This window comes from Mixophyes fleayi, chromosome 5 (assembly GCF_038048845.1).
Source record: "Mixophyes fleayi isolate aMixFle1 chromosome 5, aMixFle1.hap1, whole genome shotgun sequence".
NCBI lineage: Eukaryota > Metazoa > Chordata > Amphibia > Anura > Limnodynastidae > Mixophyes > Mixophyes fleayi.
The window spans coordinates 26,989,885-27,011,918 of record NC_134406.1 but is presented as its reverse complement, the minus strand read 5'-3'; the positions used below and the strand labels follow the sequence as shown (position 1 = coordinate 27,011,918).

At 42.4% G+C, this 22,034-nt stretch overlaps 1 protein-coding gene across 7 annotated transcripts in view; it reads right to left on the bottom strand.

Moving 5' to 3' along the window:
• The window catches only part of ADAM22 (ADAM metallopeptidase domain 22), a 195,947-nt gene that overhangs the window by 96,795 nt on the left and 77,118 nt on the right, over nucleotides 1-22,034 (bottom strand). For all 7 annotated transcript variants that reach the window (XM_075211892.1, XM_075211893.1, XM_075211894.1 and 4 more), the window contains exon 4: nucleotides 21,454-21,520. In XM_075211892.1, coding sequence (XP_075067993.1) covers nucleotides 21,454-21,520 — 67 coding nt within the window. The remainder of the gene's footprint in view (nucleotides 1-21,453; nucleotides 21,521-22,034) is intronic.

The following is a 22,034-nucleotide window of genomic DNA, read 5'->3' as shown; positions in this document are numbered from 1 at the left end:
GGAGAGGGGGCAATGAGGATGACAGTCAGACAGGAGAAGGGGCAATAAAGAAGCCAGTCAGACAGGAGAGGGGGAAATTAAGATGGCAATCAGACAGGAGAGGGGACAAAAATGTTAGCAATGACAGATATGACTGCAATATCGAGGAGGGTATTATGGATATTATATAGGGATAAAAAATACTTAGAAGACAAAAACCATTTAAAGCATGTCCCCTGTTATGCTGCTCTGAATGCAGAGCAACACAAAGCTCGAGCCACAAGAAATAAACGGTGGTTCTTGCAGCATTACAAAAGAATATGTAGGGCTGGAGGAGGGGTCTAGTACAAGTTACTACGCCCCTTCCATTGGATGGTCACATCCCCTTTGTAATCAAGCATTTGAAATGCTCCTTTAGAAAACCTGCATTTGCCTGCATTTGGGAGGGACCTCATGCTGTTTGCCCCCCAACCCACGTTAGCTGTAAGCAGTCCAGGCTATGAGCACTGGTACTTGGTTCAATATTTGGCAGGGTGGGTTACATATTTTTTTACATTTATGATTTTTATTCTTATAGTAATGACACGTGCTAATGATGATCATCATCAATAAGTATCTCCACACCAGGGATCGAGTACCCAGAAAATATATGCATGGAAACAGGTATGTGAGGAGCAGCCAACTGTAAATAGACTATTGCCTGGGGGTGTGCCACACTTACTCACCCTTACACGGCCCGGATTAGCCTCTCCAGGTGTTTTAATTTTCATGTGTAGTTGAACAAAGTGGAACTTTGCGTCTGAGAGCTGGACTCCTGTCTAACTAAAAATGAGGCTCATTGTGTTCCTGTCGGACATAATGGTGTAGAGAGCAGAATAACATGCTGCTACCTTAAGATATTAGTGGAGAATGGATAAGGTCTAGCCAGTTATCTACTTTAGTATTCAATATTAATAGTGTGGAAGGAGCATACTGGTCTTGTGTATGTCACAAAACTTACCTGCTCCACACTCCTGTGCTGCTGATTTCCTCTGTCTCTGTAGAGGTCAGCACTTCCTGGTTTCAAACCTGTAGACTATATAAGCTCACTCTGACATTGCAGCTGTGTCAGAGCAACAGGTATTCATACCCAGACTGACTCCCTGTCATGCTATATTGTTTCTGACCTTGGCTTTCCTTGTGACTCCTTCTTGGACAGTGCTTCTGCCTGTTAACCCCTCATGTACCAGTCCTTGCTTGTTTTAACCACTCTCTCTTGGATCCTGGTTTTGTACTGCACTATTGCCTGTGTACCAGATCCCGGCCTGTTATTGGACTTCCCTTCTGCATGCTGATTGTGTACCTCGCCACCGCCAGTGTACCAGTCCTCGCCTAGCTGACCTGCTTTCAGAGTCCCCTTTCTCTCCGCTGTGTTATGCGGCTAATCAGAGGGCCCTGACATGTGTGTTCTTGGCCGCAAAAGTCCATCCTGCCTTGCAACGGTTCTTGGTGAAGACCGCGGGACCCGTTGGACTCCGCTCCTCTATTTGGCCAATACTAAACCAGACTAACGCTTGTATGCTTCACCCCAGGGCTCTCTTCCTGACACAATCGTTACAGTGCAATAGAGAGAGCCAACTGCCAACTATAATTCGGAGTATCTCATCAACAACATGAACCTAAATTAAGGAGCAGCAGCATGTAATTAGGGAGTCACTGTTCTAACTGTTGAAGGTATTTAAATTTTTCTGGGCACATTTCCATCAGCACGACAGAAACTTATGCTCCTATTGGATTAATAAACAAATATTTACCATTTATTACCTCCTGAATTTCACCTGGGACTACAAACAAGCTCCTAATCTATGAGTTTTTAATATAGTAGCAAATTTCTAATGTATGTGTTTTCAATATTGGAAATCCTTATGCATATATATTTAAGATATTATAAATCTAAGTTATGGCCAACTGATTTTTATGTAACAACACTATCTAATAATTGTACATATGCAGCAAATTTTGGTATACTTATGAATTGGTGTAGGGTTAATAGGTTTATAATGAGTAAGTTAGGCTAGCGTTCGGAGCCGTGGGCTTGCTGGGTGTGAATTCAAACATCTTAAAAAAGGTGTGCAAACTTAAAAATAAGCATATAAATTGTTTTAAAACTATTTTTTAACAAACCTTACTTTAGATTTTGAGCTTACTTGGAATTATTTTTTTAACTTGCTCCAGTGCACCACATCTCACCGTCCTGCCACTGACCGCAGGGCCTGTAAAATTGCTGCGTTATCCTACTGAGCATGTATAGCTCAAAAGACCCTCTGATACAGTGATGGGCAACAAACGGCCTTAGGACCAAATGTAGCCCCCCCCCCCCCTCCCCCCCGAGCCTTCACCAGCAGCCCCACCCCCCCAGAGCCTTCCCTCCTAATAGTCGGATTTTTTGTTATCGCTTTTAACACAGATGCCTGTTGTTGTGTTATTACAGATGGGTATCTCTTTCTTTTTTACAGATTAGGCTTGTTTTCCACATTTTTTTCTGCCATTAATAGAAGACAAAAAAACTCAAATAACCCAAATGCACAATAACAATGTAGGATTAAATGCCAAAAACTAGTAAGGAAAAATGAGCATGTTTACCCATTTGGCTACAGCTGTAAAACATTTTACATATACACACTTGTCTAATCATTGCAGTTTAGAGACTATATTGCTTTTAAAGCCAGCCACAAACTGCACTTAGATTCACAACTTCCATGTGTTATTTATATAATGTTTTCACCTGTAATGTGCTCACCTAAGTAATCTAGCAACTGTGGTTTCGACTTTTAAATAAAAACATAGAAACACACTTAAAAATAAAAAAAGAAGCTAAAGCAACAACAAACATTATAGTATTTATACTAACACACCAAGTGGTCAATGACTTGTATAAACAGTTGCACTTTCCTTTGCATTCCAATTATGCAATTCAGAAGATAATTAATCAATGCTAATATCACAGGTTTCTCAGTGGGTGAGTCTAGCAACAAAACGCATTTGTACTATAGTTTGGATTATGTCAAAATTATTTTCCGGATTTTGGAGAGTTCTTTCAGACTTCCGGGAGCCATCGACACTCTTCTGGATCCCAGCCACTTCCCTAGTGAAGTTGACAGGGCTATGAAGACACCATTCACTGCAAATCGCATCATCAACCACCCTGCTGCTAGACGATGCCAATCGCGACATCCCCCGCACTTGCCATTTGGACCTCCTCTCCTGAAGATCCCAGAGTGGTGGTCCAAAAATTTGGCAACTATGATTTAAATTGGACAACCATTTTTAAACAGCAGAACCAGATTTATAAAAGGACACCAGGTGCCCTGATTGTTAGGATTTACATCTGCTCTGCTTCCTGCTAAGTACCCAGTTCTGTTATGCACTTCGGCTACATAGGTGTCTCCCTCTGAAAGAAATGTTCTCAGCATTTGCTGCTTTCAATTAGTTCTGAGCTGCAGTGCAGACGTGCCTTCCTCTGTGAGCAAATTGGAACACTTTACTATAAAACAATAACTTGCCATGCGATGATGTCAGTGATAACATTTGACAAGATTGCTCTTGGTTCCTGTATCCTGCCCTGTTTGTTCCTGTTTTTGGCTCTTGTATCATGGCCTGTTTGTTCCTGTCCCTCCACAAAATCTTGTTTCGACATTTAACTGTATCCTGATTCCTGGACTGCACCAGTTTTGAGCTGGTTCTGCTTTATTCTGGACACCTGAGACCTGGTTGCACCAATGTTTGTTCTACTTTGCATTGCCTAAGACTCTGTTTTCTAGCACCAGAAATATCTTCAGTGTACTAGTTCATGTTCTGCATTGCCTCAGACTGTCATACCCCTGCATGGTTCCTGTGCTACCTTGTGTCTATTCATCATACCAACAAAACTTCAGCGATTGTGTTTATTTTCTGTCTGCTTGTGAACTCTTGAATAAACTCCATATTGTTTGTAACTCCAACAAACCTCGTTACTCCACTGATTTATTTAGCAATGAATCTAGGAGTCACCCTTGGAGATCAATAACACAAACCAAGTAGCACTAGACTGGAAACAGGAACACAACCCCTTCCCCAAACTAGACTGGCAAAGGTTGAAGACCACATCAGCACAATAACCAGCTCACAGACACCAGCTCACAGTCATCTGGGTCTCACCATTTTAGCTAATACATATTAATATATTAATTAATATAACATATTATTTTCTTAATTTTCATATCATTATGTTTTAATCCATTCATTTTTTCTATCCTATTTTCATCTGATTTGATTTTGATTATGTTGAGCAACGCGCTAAAAGGAGACAGACATCATCGGTGTCTAAAGAGCCAGCAGAACAAGACGCTAGTTGTAGCACATAACACCACCAACACCATTTCTAGTGCACTCACTCTCACTGCTACAGGACAGGTGCAAATACTCACAAATGATGATGGTGCAACCAGGTGCATGTGCTGCTGATGCAGATGCATCTCGAGATGTGTAGGGCTCTACATATGGGAGTAAATATGCTAGTTATTATTAATGGTAAGTTACTTCCATTTTGCGACCAACATACCTAAGTATGTACATGCTTATAAATGACTTCATTATTCAGATAAATATCTACCAAGTGCTGTTTATTTGGACATGCTCGCTAAGTAGTAAATTGCGAGCAGGGTCTAATACCATTCTGTCTGTCTGTATTGCCCAGTATTGTTTTATTACTGTATTTGTTCCCAATTGTTAGTGCCCCTGGGAATTATTTTAAAATGTTGGCAACTATGCCATAAATATTTACCAAGAGCTCCATATGCCTATAAATGTTTGAGAAATACCCACTTGTGCCTATTAGTGTGTGCTAAGTACCCTAGACTTCCATTTATTGGTTTTTATTCATGATTTTGTGGAAACGCTAAAACTTTAACATTGTAAAATATTCTCTGTACAGATGAGTGAGCTAGTTTGCCAATCATAAATAAAACTAATGACACACTTGAAGTAATTGGATGGAAATGTGTGTCGAATCAAAACAGTGTCCCTTCATGTCACATTCTTGTGCTTCTATTCTTCTTAGCTATCCTACAAATCACTATCTCCTTTTCAAAATATTTCTGGAGGGAAAACAAGTAAGGCTTCCAGACACAGGCATAATTAACAGTGAAAACAGATTTACGAGAGGCATTCCAAAGCCTCTCTGCTCACAACATCATGTGCCCTGTGACTGTGGTTGCTATGGTAATCCCATCACACCAGTGAGGGGCAGCTGGAAAGTGGCAGAGAGCCACATGTGCGGCCCTCCAGCCTTCAAAGAGGGTTACATGACGCGGAAGTCGGCTGCCCTCTGTTGCCAACCGCTGCATTACACTGTGGAAAATCTGCAGAATTATAAATTATTAACAGCAGTCTGAAGAAACAAAGCAAGGAAAAAAAAAGTAATTACCAAGCTGCTTCTTATAGCTTGCCAACCGTGATTTATCACGGTTGGCACTTTAACAAGTGATTCAGAATTGATTTGTCCATTGGGTGCCACTATTCTGTGGCTTTCTATGGTTGCAATTTCAGTTAACTTTTGGCAGCTTACAGAAAAATAGCAGCATGCATTCATATTATTAAACATAAGCATGCAGACTAGTTTATCTGGATATTTGCTGAACATTTATACTATATAAATATGAAAACAAGTCATGTTAATATTACAGCATGCTCTTGGCTATCTGTCTAAATAAACTGATTGATGTAAATTCTTCATGTAACGAGTTTGACCACATGCACTGCCCACTGAATGGCTATTGTTTTCTCAGCCAAAATGACATCACTGCGCCGCTGTTGTAGAGGGACCGGCGGCCTTTTCATTCCTCAAGTCTCTTCCTCTCCTCTCCAAGATATATTTGTTCTCCCATCTTTTGAGGCTTATTGAAAGGTTCACACTACCAGTCAGCTCACGTCCTCCTCTACCCAGCGCAGGAGGAATTCCACAGAATAAAATTCTATACAGAATAGACTGCCAGCGTCTCACTGGCATGAAACTCAATACACAATACCCAGAGATTAGGCCTGAGTCTCCTCTACGGTGCCTCAGAAATATAGGTGGGGAACAGCTCACAAACAAAATGTTCTACGCTCTCACGGTGATATTAATAACAGTAATTGAAATGTAAATGGTTCTGTTGAAATGGCTGACTAACAGACAGTTGCTATGGGAAAAAGACAACAGAACTTCCAATTTCTGACTTCCCTGGGTACCTTTTAATTTTTCTTTTATCAACCTGGATAAACTGTTGTAGTAATTTAAATGTATTTTTATATTATTATACATTCGAGTATAATTGGCAAAAATGTTGTGGCTTATATAATTAAATCCTTCCCAGACGTTCTAGTGAAGATTATTTTATCTCTTAATTTAAATATTGCCCCTATCACAGTTGTAGTTGATATTAGAGGACATTTACGAAAAATGATACAAACCTAACTGCTGAAAAGGTGCTGTATCTCATAGCAACCAATCAGATTATGTTATTTGTTTTTAGCACAGTTTAGAAGGTAAGCAGGCATCTGGTTGGTTGCTATGGGCTAAAGCACCTGCTTTGCACAGATACCTCTCCACAAGTTTTCAGAAATATGCCGCACCATGTTTCAACTGCATTGTGGATTTGGGCGTTCACCACTCTGAACATAGGGCCTGACTCGTCAAGGTACGTATCTGCCCATTTTGAGCGTACCGTTCGCAAAATCACTCTGCGCAGTAGTGATGACAGTCTCGTATGCGTGCTACAACATGCGTCTGCAACCACAAGCAGCTGTAAAAATGTATTTTATGCTCAGTAGACATTAACAACATTCTATTAAATGTAATTCATGGAGAAAAAAAAATATTATTATTATTTTTTAACCTGCTTTATCATTAATACCTATGTTAATAACAGGTAACTTTAATTCAGAATTTTTTTTTCCCCTCTGCGTTCTGTGGCGAATTTATCCTGCTGCGTTCGGTGTAGTAGAGCACAGTTGACCTGCCCCCAATTTCAAAAGTACACGTCTTAAAATCTGTGTCTTGATGAATTTGGGCGGACGTAAAGCCTAAATACGTGCGTATAATACTAAACACGGGTTGCTCTCAGAATATGTGCTTTGATGAATCAGAACCATAATCCGCACTGAGAATATAGTGACGGCTTTTTGGTAAGATTAAAAATGATTAAAAATAAAAAATTATTGAATTTCGGAAAGTCCTCTCAGACTCCCAAGAGATTAGGCCACCCTCCCGGATCCCTCCTACAGGGCTTGATGATGCGATTATGTTGAAAAAGTGTTTCACTATATATTATACATATATTTTTAATCTCTTTTTAAACTTTTTAATTTTTTATTTTTTTTGACAAGTGGAGATGAAAGTCCAAATTTTGGGCTTTCAGTTACACTGCACTCTTGTGTTTGCATATTAATACGGACTGGCCCAACAATGGGGTAGGTAAGATAACCCTTACTGCTCTGGGCCAGTATCACCAGGGAAGCTGAATATCGCTCAACTGCCACGGCAGTATTTAGGTTTTAATAAATTGAGCCTCTGTGTTGTCTACCACGGGTCCACTACCCACTTTTACACTGTACAAAGCAGAACAAAATTGAACAAATACAAATATTCACAGACCTGTCAATATTGAAAAAATTATAATCACTGGGCCATGAAAAAGTGTAACCACATTACAATGCACTATGAAAAAGTGTAACCACAATACAATGCACCATGAAAATGTGTAACCACAATACCATGAAAAAGTGTAACCACAATATATCATGCACCATGAAAAATTGCAACCACGATACAAGATGTAATGCACCATGAAAAAGTGTAACCACAAAACAATGCACCATGAAAAAGTGTAGCTGTAATACAATGCACCATGAAAAAATCTAACCACAATATAAATTAGACCAGGCTCACAATCCTGAGCCCATGCACTGATTTAACCATGCTGTGCATTGCTTCCAATGTAGCTACACTCTGTTTCCAGTAAGCTCCACCCCTTTTAGCTTCAGAAAAGTGAGATTGTTACACAAACATCAGGGTATACGAGGTCTGGTGTTACTAAATCTGCTTAAAGAACATAACATTCAGTGGCTTTGCTATTGCTTGTCATCTCTTCCACACAATCATCTTATCTTCTACTACAGCCCTCCTGTCAATCTTATTCCTGTGTGGTAATTCTATCCCAGCACAATAACCTGGGGCTGAGTTGTAGTAGCAAGGCACAGCTATGCTATCATTAAGGGCCTGAAAATAACTGCTCACTCCACGGAAAGTCCAGTAGAACCCCTCACTTCTTGGAAAGTAACTCATTTTCCCACAATGGCACTTGCCTGCCTGCACGTTGGGTATGGACTTGTTGCAATGACACGTCACTATACACACTTGATGATATGAATGCCACCAACAAGCCATTGTATTGTTTTAAATTATCACTGAGATTAAGGTTAATGTGCGGACCTTGTGAACGTTAGAGGGCTACACCATGCGGCCACCAAAGTGTGTCAGGTTGCCCATCACTGATCTAGCCTCTTCCGATTGGCTGACTGCATGCTGAGTTCTCCAGATGATAGTGTTAAATCATTAGTATGGCAGCTATGTTATATAAAGTTGCATTTCCATTTGGACTATTGCAGGAAATTAGATTCTCATTTGATTCTTAAAGGGAAAATATCCAATGTTTGCATTAATTTAATTTGTATTTTTTGTTTGTTTGTATATAATTACATTTAATATGTAAAATGCAACATTCACATTTACTAATAACACTGTCAAGACTATTCTCTGCTGTGTATATGACACTTCATTATATTACTATATAGTGCACAAATAAAGTAATAGCATTTATTCCTAACACTATCAAGCCCAATCTTTACACTATCGTCATGGGTTGGGTACGCTTTACCTATTACCAGTATTCCGACATAGAAAAGCCCTACAAAGAAAATGCGAAATTAAGAAAAACCGATTGGAAAATAAACAGACTTACCTTCAACCCGACGCTGGAGATCTCTGATGAAAGCACCATGCTGACAGCAAGTGATTCCGATTGAACAAGTGTTCGGCACTGCAGGGTGATGTCATCGCGACGTCTGTCAATAGAAATTTAAAGCGGCACTTAACCTTAGGGGTCCCCACATTGCCGCTTTAAATTTCTATTGACAGACTTCGCATTGACGTCAGCCTGCAGTGCCGAACACTTGTTCAATCAGAATCACCTGCTGTCAGCATGGTGCTTTCATCGGAGATGTCCAGCGTCGGGTAAATATATTATAGAGTGTTTTTTTGCAAATCGTTGATATTCGCCGACTTTGGCAGCTAAATGTAAAACGGCAATGTAATTTACCCCCATGTCTCAAGATTTGTCCTGACGTCCTGCAAAGCTACAACCTCATGCACAGGATCATGGGCTCCATTAAGAGGGACTATATATGCAGCATGACAGGGGAGGGCTGTCACTCCCCAACAGACAATGTCAAGGCTCTCTTTAGTGCTGTACTTATTGCACAGCCACTGTATACAGCACCTATACTGTTCCATACCTACGTTTACTCTGATTTTCATGGGCTTTTAGGGAACCTGGTTGAAAAAGCAAGACTTGAAAATTATTTTGAAAAAGCTAATTTTATTTGAATTATATAATAAATTATATGTAGAAAATGTCCATATAGTATCATACCACCCAACATTTAGAAATGTGAGATCTGAACAAAATATGACCTGCCCCAGCTCTGCCCGATATGGTCACTTTTGGGAGAATCTAAGCCTGTTTTAGTGTAGGCCCGTTCTTTTCGAGGTCTGCAAATTGGGACTGTCCTGCTGAAATCAGGACATTTCGGAGCTATGCAGTATTGGAATCAAATCACAATGAGGTTGCTAAAGATCTACTATAATATATTGTGGCAGCCAGGCTAGAACATGCTGGGATTTGTAGTTCAACGCCAGTTTACATTTACTGTATTTTATATATTTTATTTAACTATTGATAAATGCTCTGAAACATACTATTGCTCTGATACGGTGTTACGGTATCAATAATATGATCACATGTATTCTCATGAAGTCTTATTTATTAAAAGCCAGTTATGGAGCACTGATGGATGCAGTTGTAAATTCCACTACAATCATGTTTCTAAAACATTACTTAAAAAAAGATCTGAATATACTGTATGTCATTACTAGATGCTTAGCTGGGATCTATTCAAATAATTATACAATATATGGTATGCTGGCACATGCATAGTGAAGCCCTGTTGGGGCATTCACTTCCATCACAGCCCAAATACGCTCCGCTATTCATGCTCCGCCCCCGATTATGGGTAAAATAGCGAGTGGGGTCCTCCAGAGCGGATAGTCCACACATGGCCGCACTCTCCCCAAGCTCACCCGGTGCTATCATGGCAGTAATGATGCCGCTGAAACTGGATACAAATAGGTATCTGGGGCAATTTGGGGCCTATGGCCTACAACTTGCACAGTTCTTCCAGAGTGTATATATATATATATATATATATATATATTTTTTTTTTTTTATTTCTTTATTTTTTTTATTTAGGTCTTTTAGTTGGCAGTAATTCCGTTTCACAGGGCAGTGACAGAGGAGGAGATATGGATCAGCTAATGGCATTGAATGCATATCAAATGTTGAGACATTTTAATGTAGGAGCATTGCATTGTAGTGTCGTCCGTTTGTCTGCAAGAAACTGACCGGTTCTCACACAATGTGCTAGAGTGACACAGACAGACAGTCAGCGTCCAGATGAACTAGAGGTCCCATCCTAAAACAAGCTAAATGAGTTGGAACCCGGAGAATTATTTTCCAAAACGTAATTTTGAACTTAGCACAATGATGTTAGTAGTCATAGCACAAGGGACAAAAAAAAGCTAACAAGCAAAATCACACAACCACTTGTATAAGACTTTAATACATTTTAAAGATGTTTTAGTAAGTTTGTTTTGTACTCCAATATTTGAAAAATGTGGGTAGATTTTTTTTATTATTGTTATCACTCCGATCACAGCAATAAGCGTGTTTTTTTTATCTGTGCTCATAGTGGAAGTAAAAAGAAATCACTTATCTTCTACATTTATGAAAAATAAACAATATGGCCAAAGCTGCTGGGATTGGTAAGGGTTAACGCCAAAACACGATGGCCCACGTGAAAAAATGCTTTATTATTAAAATAAAGCATTTCTTCTGTCTGTGTGTTTTTTTTAAACATATACATATATATATATATATATATATATATATATATATATATATATATATATATATCTTGTTTTATTTAAGATTTTCTTTTTTAAATGTTAATATATTTGTTTTTCTACAATCTGTACCTGGAAACCCCGGTCCCAGTTCACATGCCGGCTCACGCATGCGCACAGGGTTCCAGGACTGGCTTGCCAAGCAGTAAGAGGAGTCTTACCGCTGCCAGCCTCTATCACCGGGGAGCTGGGCACCCAGTGATAGGAAATCTAGCCATCGGGGGACTCTTGATAAATAGACCCCTCAGAAAGCACTCTGCGGCTAATTGAAGATGCCCCTTAATGATTTTGTTAACACCATCCTGAGGTAGCAGAACAAGTGTATTGTTAGATAGGCTGATGCCTTTCCTAATAGAAAGTCAGGGTGAAAACCGTTATGCCAGCCACAAGCCCTTAGACATAAAAAGCAATGATTGTAAAACACGCAGTTAAAACCAGTTTTTGATAGTTCTGTACTAAAATTAAGCGGGTTAAAAAGACATTTTGGTTCCCAGTATATTAAAACTAATATTTCACATCTCTGATGATGTTAAATTATGTATGAGAGTAAAATTACAGCAGCATGACATCTCTCCTCTGTTAATTTTAGCTCACAATATAAGACTGGTAAGTGGCCCAAAATAAATAACATATTATATACAAAACAGAAATTAAAAGACAAAAAAAACTAGGACATTCTCTGAAGAATTAAACTAGGGCATTGATTGACATATGAAGAGTGTGATATGAATTTCTAGGCTTTCTCCACCATAGAGTAATAAACGTGTTGGAAAAAAATGTCCAATATTTTATAAGGTCAGGAAAACCTAGAGATATGGTGGTCAAGAAGCACAACTGATATGTCGACTTTAGTAAATAAGCACTGTTGTGTTCATGTTTTTGTTAGTTTATTACTATACTTTCGTATGAACCATTGTGTCACGGGCACTAGGAGTCTGTACCCAGGGATCACCAGGTGGTAGGCTTACCAGAGCAATATAGATGGTAATAGGGTACTCTGGTAGCTGGGTGATCACGGACCAGGAAGCAGCAGATGATGAGATGCTCAGGAAAGTCTATGACTAGCAGCACTGGTAATATGGAGGTAATAGTACACGAGGAACTGTAGGACAAGGACACGTGAAGGTAGTCAGTGGTCTGCGGTAGCAAGTTGTACCACTGCTATAGTGAGGAGGAATGTCCAACAGAAACGAGGGGGTGATGAGAGTCAGCGGTCTGCAGATAGCAAGTGGTACCGCTGTCTGAGTGAAGGAGTGGAATCCAAGTGGAGGTATCCGGGGAGTCAGTGGTCTGCGATAGCAAGTTGTACCACTGCTATGTGAGAGTATACTGGAACAGGTGATACTGGAAACAGGGATCAGTGGTCTGCTACCAGCAAGTTGTACCACTGAATATATATGTGAGGAGGTGCACGGGGAGAGACTGCAACACAGGATATACACAGGCACCTTATATACGATCCACAGTAACATGCACAATATATATATATAAATGACTGAACAGGTCTGCAAATATAGAAAGTCTCTTGAAGTAGTCCAGCACAAGTTAACACAGTCAATGATGATAATAGACTCAGCGGATAGCAGACTCCAGAGGAGAACCAACACAGTCCAGCAAGATATGCAATACACCAGCACAGTCAATGAGAAGTATGCATACCGTGGTTCAGAAGCAGGCAGTCAGATAGGAGTGCAGCGATACCTGAGCGGCAGGAGGCCGGCTGGATGAGAAGTCCCAGGATACCTGAGGCAGCGGTCAGTAGGTGCAGCGCACAGATAAGTAGACCAACAGGGACACGAATCCACAGGAATCAATAACACGTGGAACTGGACTCACGCAGGACCCAGGAGAGTGGAGATGATCCAGCAGAGGAGTAGTAGATGAGATATAAATCCAATGCAGACAGGAGGGTAGACCTGCGGGACACGTGAAGGCGTGGAGAGCGGATCAGCAGAAGATGGATGATAGCGCGGTCAGCAGCAGCAGGACTCTGCGGTACACGGAGGTAACCAGTAGCAACCAATAGTTGTCAGTAGCGATGGAACACGGGAGAGCAGAGTAGGCCAGGAGCTGTTGATCACGGAGAGTAGCAAATGGCAATGAGAGCAGCAGTCTCGAGGAAACACAGGAGAGCTGAGAAGAGACTGCAGTGCACAGGAGCAGCGGATAGGAATCAGCTAACTTGTCACGATGATGAACACAGGCGAGTTGTAGGCTGGAGGCTGTAGTGCACGGAAGCAGCGGGTAGACATCAGCTAACAATCCCGATGATGAACACAGGCGAGTTGTAGGCTGGAGGCTGTAGTGCACGGAAGCAGCGGATAGACAACAGCTAACAGTCACGATAATGAACACAGGCGAGTTGCAGGCTGAAGGCTTGTAGTGCACGGAGGCAGCGGATAGGAATCAGCTCACGGACTTGATGAGGAACAGGTGAGTGGATGTAAAGTAACGGTTGGAGTGCACAGAGGCAGCGGGTAGGAACCAGCAAACAGACACAGTGAAATATAATAGCGATGATGTGGATTAGAGGACTGAAGTGCACGGAGGCAGCGGATAGGAATCAGCAAACAGTCACAATGATACAGTTGATGGTAGAAGTGGTATGGGAACCACAGTAGTAGAAGTGGTTTGGAAACCACAGAGGTAGAAGTGGTTTGGAAACCACAGGAATCAGCAGCGCTGAAAACACGAGGAATACAGGAACACCTTCAGAGACTCATAGGGAATGAGACTCCAAGATCAGGCAACGTGGTGTTGACCACAGGTGCTTAATATAGGGAGTGTTGCCTGATCTGCCAATTAAGTTAAAGGGACATACACTGAAGGGTAGGAAAGGGCTGCGCATGCGCAGACCCTCAGGATGGAGGACGGCCACGGTTCCTAAATGTCCGGGAAGAGGCACTCACGGTCCGGTGAGTGACAGTACCCCCCCTTTTAAAGGTGGGCACAGAACGCCTGGAACCGGGCTTGTCCGGATTTTTGGAGTAGAACTTCTTCAAAAGGGCAGGAGCATTAAGATCTTCAGCTTTGATCCAAGAGCGCTCCTCAGGACCAAAGCCCTTCCAATGAACGAGGAAACGGAGGACTCCTCGCGAAATTTTTGCATCCAATACCTCAGTAATCTCGAAATCCTCCTCCTGATGAACTTGAACTGGCTGCGGAGCTGAGGGAGGAGTTGAGAAACGGTTGATGATAAGAGGTTTGAGTAAAGACACATGGAAGGCATTGGAAATCCGAAGATTCTTAGGAAGAAGAAGTTTCACACATACTGGATTGATTACTTGAATGATCCTATATGGACCAATAAAACGAGGGGCGAATTTCATAGATGGAACCTTCAAACGAATGTTTTTAGTAGATAACCAGACACGATCTCCAATTTTTAGTGGTGGAATAGCCCGCCTCTTCTTATCTGCGAAAGATTTATATTTGATAGATGTCTTCTTTAAACAGGTTTTGACCTGAGACCAGATATTTTTAAAGGTCTGACAAGCAATCTCCACCGCAGGAACTTGGGTGGGCGGGAGGGCAGGAAATTCCGGAAAAGACGGATGGTGACCGTAGACCACAAAAAATGGAGTTTTGGATGATGACTCGTGATACATGTTGTTATGGTCGAATTCAGCCCAAGGGAGCAACTCTACCCAGTTGTCTTGATTGGCTGATGAGAACATCCTTATAAAAGTCTCAAGATCTTGATTGACACGTTCAGTTTGTCCGTTAGATTGCGGATGGTAAGAAGATGAGAGTGCTAATCGTATGCCCAAGGTTTTACAAAGGGCTCGCCAGAATCTGGAAACGAATTGTACTCCTCTATCCGACACAATCTCAGACGGACATCCATGGATACGGAAGATCTCTTTAATGAAATGTTCAGCCAGAATGGACGAGGAAGGCAAACCAGCCAGAGGAATGAAATGAGCCATCTTCGAAAATCTGTCCACCACCACCCAAATAGTGTTATGATTCTTACTAGGTGGTAAGTCAGTAACGAAATCCATACTAATATGGGTCCACGGTTTGGACGGAATGGGTAGTGGTCGCAGCAACCCTGCTGGAGTTCTGCGGGAGGATTTAAACTGGGAACATAGCTCACAGGAAGCAATGAACTCTTTGACGTCTCTCCTCATTGAAGGCCACCAGTAACTTCGAGAGAGAATCTCAAAGGTCTTGTGTTCACCGGCGTGCCCAGAAAAACGAGAGGCATGGAACCACGAAAGGATTTTCCTCCTTAGAGTAGGAGGCACGAGGGTCTTCCCAAATGGTAGCGTTTTGGTGGATGAAGCAGCCAGTGAGATACATTTGGGGTCTAGAATGGTATGGTTGGAAACCTCTTCTATATCAGAGGACGTCATAAAAGCTCTAGATAAAGCGTCAGCTTTTTTGTTCTTGGCAGCTGGTTTGAAGGTTATTATTAATTCAAAACGGGAAAAGAAAAGAGACCATCTTGCTTGACGAGGGTTCAAGCATTGGGCAGACTGGAGATATGACAAGTTCTTATGATCCGTGAAGATCGTCACCGGATGGCGAGCTCCCTCCAACAAGTATCTCCATTCCTCTAATGCGGCTTTGATAGCCAGTAATTCCTTGTCCCCGATGGTATAATTCTTCTCTGCGGGTAGGAGACCCCGAGAATAGAAGGCACAAGGGTGGAATTTTTGCTGTTCCGAGCGTTGGGAGAGAATAGCTCCTAAGCCCACATTAGAGGCATCTACTTCTAGGAAGAAGGGGAGTGTCACATCAGGCTGTCGAAGGATTGGAGCCGAAGAGAAGGACTCTTTTAATGTTTGAAAGGCTTGAATAGCCTCAGTTGACCATTGCTTAGGATTAGCCCCTTTTCGAGTCAGGGCCACAATAGGAGATGCAATGGAAGAAAAGTCTTGAATGAAGCGTCTATAGTAATTGGCAAAACCTAAAAAACGCTGGATCGCACGAAGAGTAGTTGGCTGGGGCCAATGTAGTACAGCATTTACTTTGTCAGGATCCATCTTCAGACCAACTCCGGAAACTATATACCCCAAGAATGGAATCTGGGGTAATTCGAATGAACATTTTTCTAATTTACAGAACAATGAATTTTTCCGTAGCCTGGAGAGGACTTCTGCCACATGTTGGTGGTGAGAAGGCAGGTCCTGTGAAAAAATCAATATGTCGTCCAGGTAGAAGGTCGATCGGACAATCCCAAGAACGATGAGGAGGAAGACGTTCAGACTGAGCTTTATCAAAAACATCAGTAAATGAAGCATATTGAGGAGGGAGTCCCGGTGAGGTAGATGAGATGGAAGATTGCTGTACTTTGAGAGGAATGACTTGGGAAAGGCAACGATGGTGACATTCAGACCCCCAAGACGTGACTTGAGGGGTGCGCCAGTCAATCTGGGGAGAGTGACACTGAAGCCATGGAAGGCCTAAGACAATTGGACTTGTCGTAACAGGAAGGATTAAAAACGATATTTCTTCATGATGCAGGGCACCAATCTGAAGGGTTACTGGAGACGTACTCTGAGTGATGAGACCGTTGATGAGACGTGATCCATCTATAGCCGTCACAGTAATGGGTGTTTTTAAGGTAATCACAGGTAGAGACCATTGATTTACTAATGATTTGGAGATAAAATTTCCTGCTGCTCCGGAATCAATCAATGCCTGTGACTCAAAGGTTTTGGTAGCACAGGAAATCGTAACGTCAAAGGCACAGACTTTAGATTTCATGGAAGATGGAGAGGACTCCAGGGACCCTAACTTCACCTCTCCAGAACTAGTTAGGGCCTGGCATTTCCCGATCTCTTAGGGCAAGAGCTGAGCATATGAGTGGAATCAGCACAATAGATACAGAGTCTATTCTTTACTCTTCGTTTCCTCTCCTCTGAAGATAATTTGGAACGTCCTATCTCCATGGGAATCACAGAGGGTGAAACTGGACGAAATTGAGGGTTAGAACGAAGAGGTGCTTTAGCAGAAATTGTTTTCTCAGCCTCTCTTTCACGAAATCTCATATCAACACGATGGCAAAGAGAGATCAGATCTTCAAGTGACGAAGGAAGCTCCTGGGTAGTCAGTGCATCTTTAATTTTATCGGAGAGCCCCTGCCAGAAGGCGGCAACTAGGGCTTCAGTGTTCCACTGAAGTTCAGAGGCTAAGATCCTAAATTGAATGACGTACTGTCCTACTGTATGAGATCCTTGTCGCAAACGGAGGATGCTGGAAGCAGCGGAGGTCACACGACCTGGTTCATCGAACACACTTCGGAATGTAGCAATGAATTTGGCACTATCTTGCAATATTGGGTCGTTTCTTTCCCACAGAGGGGAGGCCCAAGCCAGGGCTTGTCCAGAAAACAAAGAGATAAGATAGGCCACTCTGGAACGATGGGTAGAAAAATTTTGAGGTTGGAGCTCAAAATGGACTGAACATTGGTTAAGGAAACCCCTACAAGTTTTGGGGTCCCCATCGTACTTTGACGGAGTAGGCAGGTGAAGCGTAGAAGCTGTAGACACCTGGGATGGCACTGGGGAAACGGAGGAAAGCACAGGAGCCTCAGTAGTAGCTGTCACTGTCTGTCCAGATGTTCCTTGGGAGGTTAACGATTGATAACACTGAAGTAACAGCTGTTGGCGGGCATCCAGTTGCTCTACACGGCTGACCAGATGCTGCAGCATCTCTTTGGCTGTAGGTTCCGTATCTGGGTCTGTCATGGCCTGATCTTACTGTCACGGGCACTAGGAGTCTGTACCCAGGGATCACCAGGTGGTAGGCTTACCAGAGCAATATAGATGGTAATAGGGTACTCTGGTAGCTGGGTGATCACGGACCAGGAAGCAGCAGATGATGAGATGCTCAGGAAAGTCTATGACTAGCAGCACTGGTAATATGGAGGTAATAGTACACGAGGAACTGTAGGACAAGGACACGTGAAGGTAGTCAGTGGTCTGCGGTAGCAAGTTGTACCACTGCTATAGTGAGGAGGAATGTCCAACAGAAACGAGGGGGTGATGAGAGTCAGCGGTCTGCAGATAGCAAGTGGTACCGCTGTCTGAGTGAAGGAGTGGAATCCAAGTGGAGGTATCCGGGGAGTCAGTGGTCTGCGATAGCAAGTTGTACCACTGCTATGTGAGAGTATACTGGAACAGGTGATACTGGAAACAGGGATCAGTGGTCTGCTACCAGCAAGTTGTACCACTGAATATATATGTGAGGAGGTGCACGGGGAGAGACTGCAACACAGGATATACACAGGCACCTTATATACGATCCACAGTAACATGCACAATATATATATATAAATGACTGAACAGGTCTGCAAATATAGAAAGTCTCTTGAAGTAGTCCAGCACAAGTTAACACAGTCAATGATGATAATAGACTCAGCGGATAGCAGACTCCAGAGGAGAACCAACACAGTCCAGCAAGATATGCAATACACCAGCACAGTCAATGAGAAGTATGCATACCGTGGTTCAGAAGCAGGCAGTCAGATAGGAGTGCAGCGATACCTGAGCGGCAGGAGGCCGGCTGGATGAGAAGTCCCAGGATACCTGAGGCAGCGGTCAGTAGGTGCAGCGCACAGATAAGTAGACCAACAGGGACACGAATCCACAGGAATCAATAACACGTGGAACTGGACTCACGCAGGACCCAGGAGAGTGGAGATGATCCAGCAGAGGAGTAGTAGATGAGATATAAATCCAATGCAGACAGGAGGGTAGACCTGCGGGACACGTGAAGGCGTGGAGAGCGGATCAGCAGAAGATGGATGATAGCGCGGTCAGCAGCAGCAGGACTCTGCGGTACACGGAGGTAACCAGTAGCAACCAATAGTTGTCAGTAGCGATGGAACACGGGAGAGCAGAGTAGGCCAGGAGCTGTTGATCACGGAGAGTAGCAAATGGCAATGAGAGCAGCAGTCTCGAGGAAACACAGGAGAGCTGAGAAGAGACTGCAGTGCACAGGAGCAGCGGATAGGAATCAGCTAACTTGTCACGATGATGAACACAGGCGAGTTGTAGGCTGGAGGCTGTAGTGCACGGAAGCAGCGGGTAGACATCAGCTAACAATCCCGATGATGAACACAGGCGAGTTGTAGGCTGGAGGCTGTAGTGCACGGAAGCAGCGGATAGACAACAGCTAACAGTCACGATAATGAACACAGGCGAGTTGCAGGCTGAAGGCTTGTAGTGCACGGAGGCAGCGGATAGGAATCAGCTCACGGACTTGATGAGGAACAGGTGAGTGGATGTAAAGTAACGGTTGGAGTGCACAGAGGCAGCGGGTAGGAACCAGCAAACAGACACAGTGAAATATAATAGCGATGATGTGGATTAGAGGACTGAAGTGCACGGAGGCAGCGGATAGGAATCAGCAAACAGTCACAATGATAAGTAATAGCGTTGAAGTGGTTTGGAAGACTGTAGCGCACGGAGGCAGCGGATAGGAATCAGCTAACAGTCACGATGATACAGTTGATGGTAGAAGTGGTATGGGAACCACAGTAGTAGAAGTGGTTTGGAAACCACAGAGGTAGAAGTGGTTTGGAAACCACAGGAATCAGCAGCGCTGAAAACACGAGGAATACAGGAACACCTTCAGAGACTCATAGGGAATGAGACTCCAAGATCAGGCAACGTGGTGTTGACCACAGGTGCTTAATATAGGGAGTGTTGCCTGATCTGCCAATTAAGTTAAAGGGACATACACTGAAGGGTAGGAAAGGGCTGCGCATGCGCAGACCCTCAGGATGGAGGACGGCCACGGTTCCTAAATGTCCGGGAAGAGGCACTCACGGTCCGGTGAGTGACACATTGTTTCAAATGTACCTGTTGCCAATACACAGTGGAGACAGACAGTGTTTGGCCTAAACCAATATTATTAGTATTACTTATTTATTTATAGGGCGCCACAGGTTCCGTAGCGCCGGATACAGAAGCAAGTAACAAATAGATGAGGTAATACACATAAGTAGCACAGATGAGTGTGAGTAAGGCTATGGCCAGCTGTTAGTCACTTACCAATGAATACACCTTATTTACCACCACAAAGTATTTACTATGGAGTCCTTGTGTTCACCAAAACCACTTATTAATGTTTCACACTTAAATCACATGCACATGTAGCATGAGCCTCACTTGGCTTCGTAAATTCACAAACAATCACGGAGCATATGCTAGATTAAATTAATTTAATCCTAAAAATGTTTCCAAGGCTTAAGCACAAAACAGTTAATAGCAAGACAAACAAAATAAGCTGCACAAATAAGTTTCAGAAACAAAATAGGAAATAAAAACCAGAGTCACTAACTTACTAGTTTAAGACATGACGTGAGAGGAGTACACTTTGGGAAAGATGGCACACTCCAACCTAGGCAGGTCTCCTCATAGAATGAAGTCGAGATAATATTAATTATTTTAGTAGCAGATAATCCAAGACATTGTCCAGGAATGTTGAAGTTAAGGAAAATGCTTTTTATCAAAGAGCAATACCAACAAGTTGCTTCCCAAACAGCAGCAACACATGTCATAGTCAACCATCATTTTAGTTTCCTGTCTTCTACGCCTTTTTTAATACTTTACTTAAAATCACAAAACACATACAGTACATTAGAAGCATATGAACAAACATTATTCAAACAGACTACAATGTACCCTATCACCCAATGCCACGGGGCCATGATGACATAATTACGTTGTCACGCAACCCCCCCCCCCCCCCCCCACCGCCATTCCCCCACAGCCTCCCAGATCCCTTCGCCTTACCTAGTGAAGAAGGCGGGATAGGGCCTAGCCACCGCGAAATCACTCTATCATTGCCCTGCCACCAACTGCTCAATGCCGTAGGGCCATGATGACGCACCTTCCCCCCATTCCCCTACACCGGACCCCTGGAGCTCCCAGAAGGAATTTCCGAGAGGGGAGCTAGTAAACGTTGGTGTGGTGGTGGAGGAAGCTATTTTGCAAACGTAACCAATATTTACGAAAGTGTAGCTTGTCACGGACAGTGGGTACACTTTCATTGGCTTAATATTTATTTTTGCATAAGAGTTCTCTAAAAAGTGTTTATGTTTTTGTATTTGAGTTTTTCATTTTTATATACAATCTAATAGAGTTGTTTAAAAAAATATTTCACTCATTAAATTATTAAGAATTATACAAATGGAATAAGAAATGAAAAATGTGACTTACTTTGATTTCAACTGTGCCTCCTTCTTTAGTAATGTGCCTTTCCACGTAGCTTGAAGACAGCAGGTCACTGTAACAAACAATGACATTAATTACTATTACATTGCAATTACAAGTCTGGAAGCTATTAAATACTTAACAATCTTAATGGCTAGAACATTGTCAAGCACTATGTTTTTTTTACTGTCACGCCTCCTCTCCTCTTAAAAAATATAGCAACCCTTGGGACCCCAATGTTCCTGAAATTCAGAACCTCTAATTTAGAATTTGTAAGTGAGAAAGTATGTTTAGAGCACAAACCATCTCTGCGTAAATCTTCACTTAAGTGTAAGGGTGTTAAAACACTGTCAGCTGCCTATTGGCTGAGAAGTAACATCTGACATATGTTGAAAAGCTGTCTAGATAGGGTGCAATGGTGAAAATGTACAAATCTGGGTCTCTAAATCTTGGAAACACGTTGGTGTCTCCGGTGGGATTTACACAGTTACATTGACTTTCACATAAACAGAGTGAGGGATACCAGGTGAGTTGTAAGTTATATCTACCCTTTAATAAAATATTTAAATTACATATCAACCATTGTA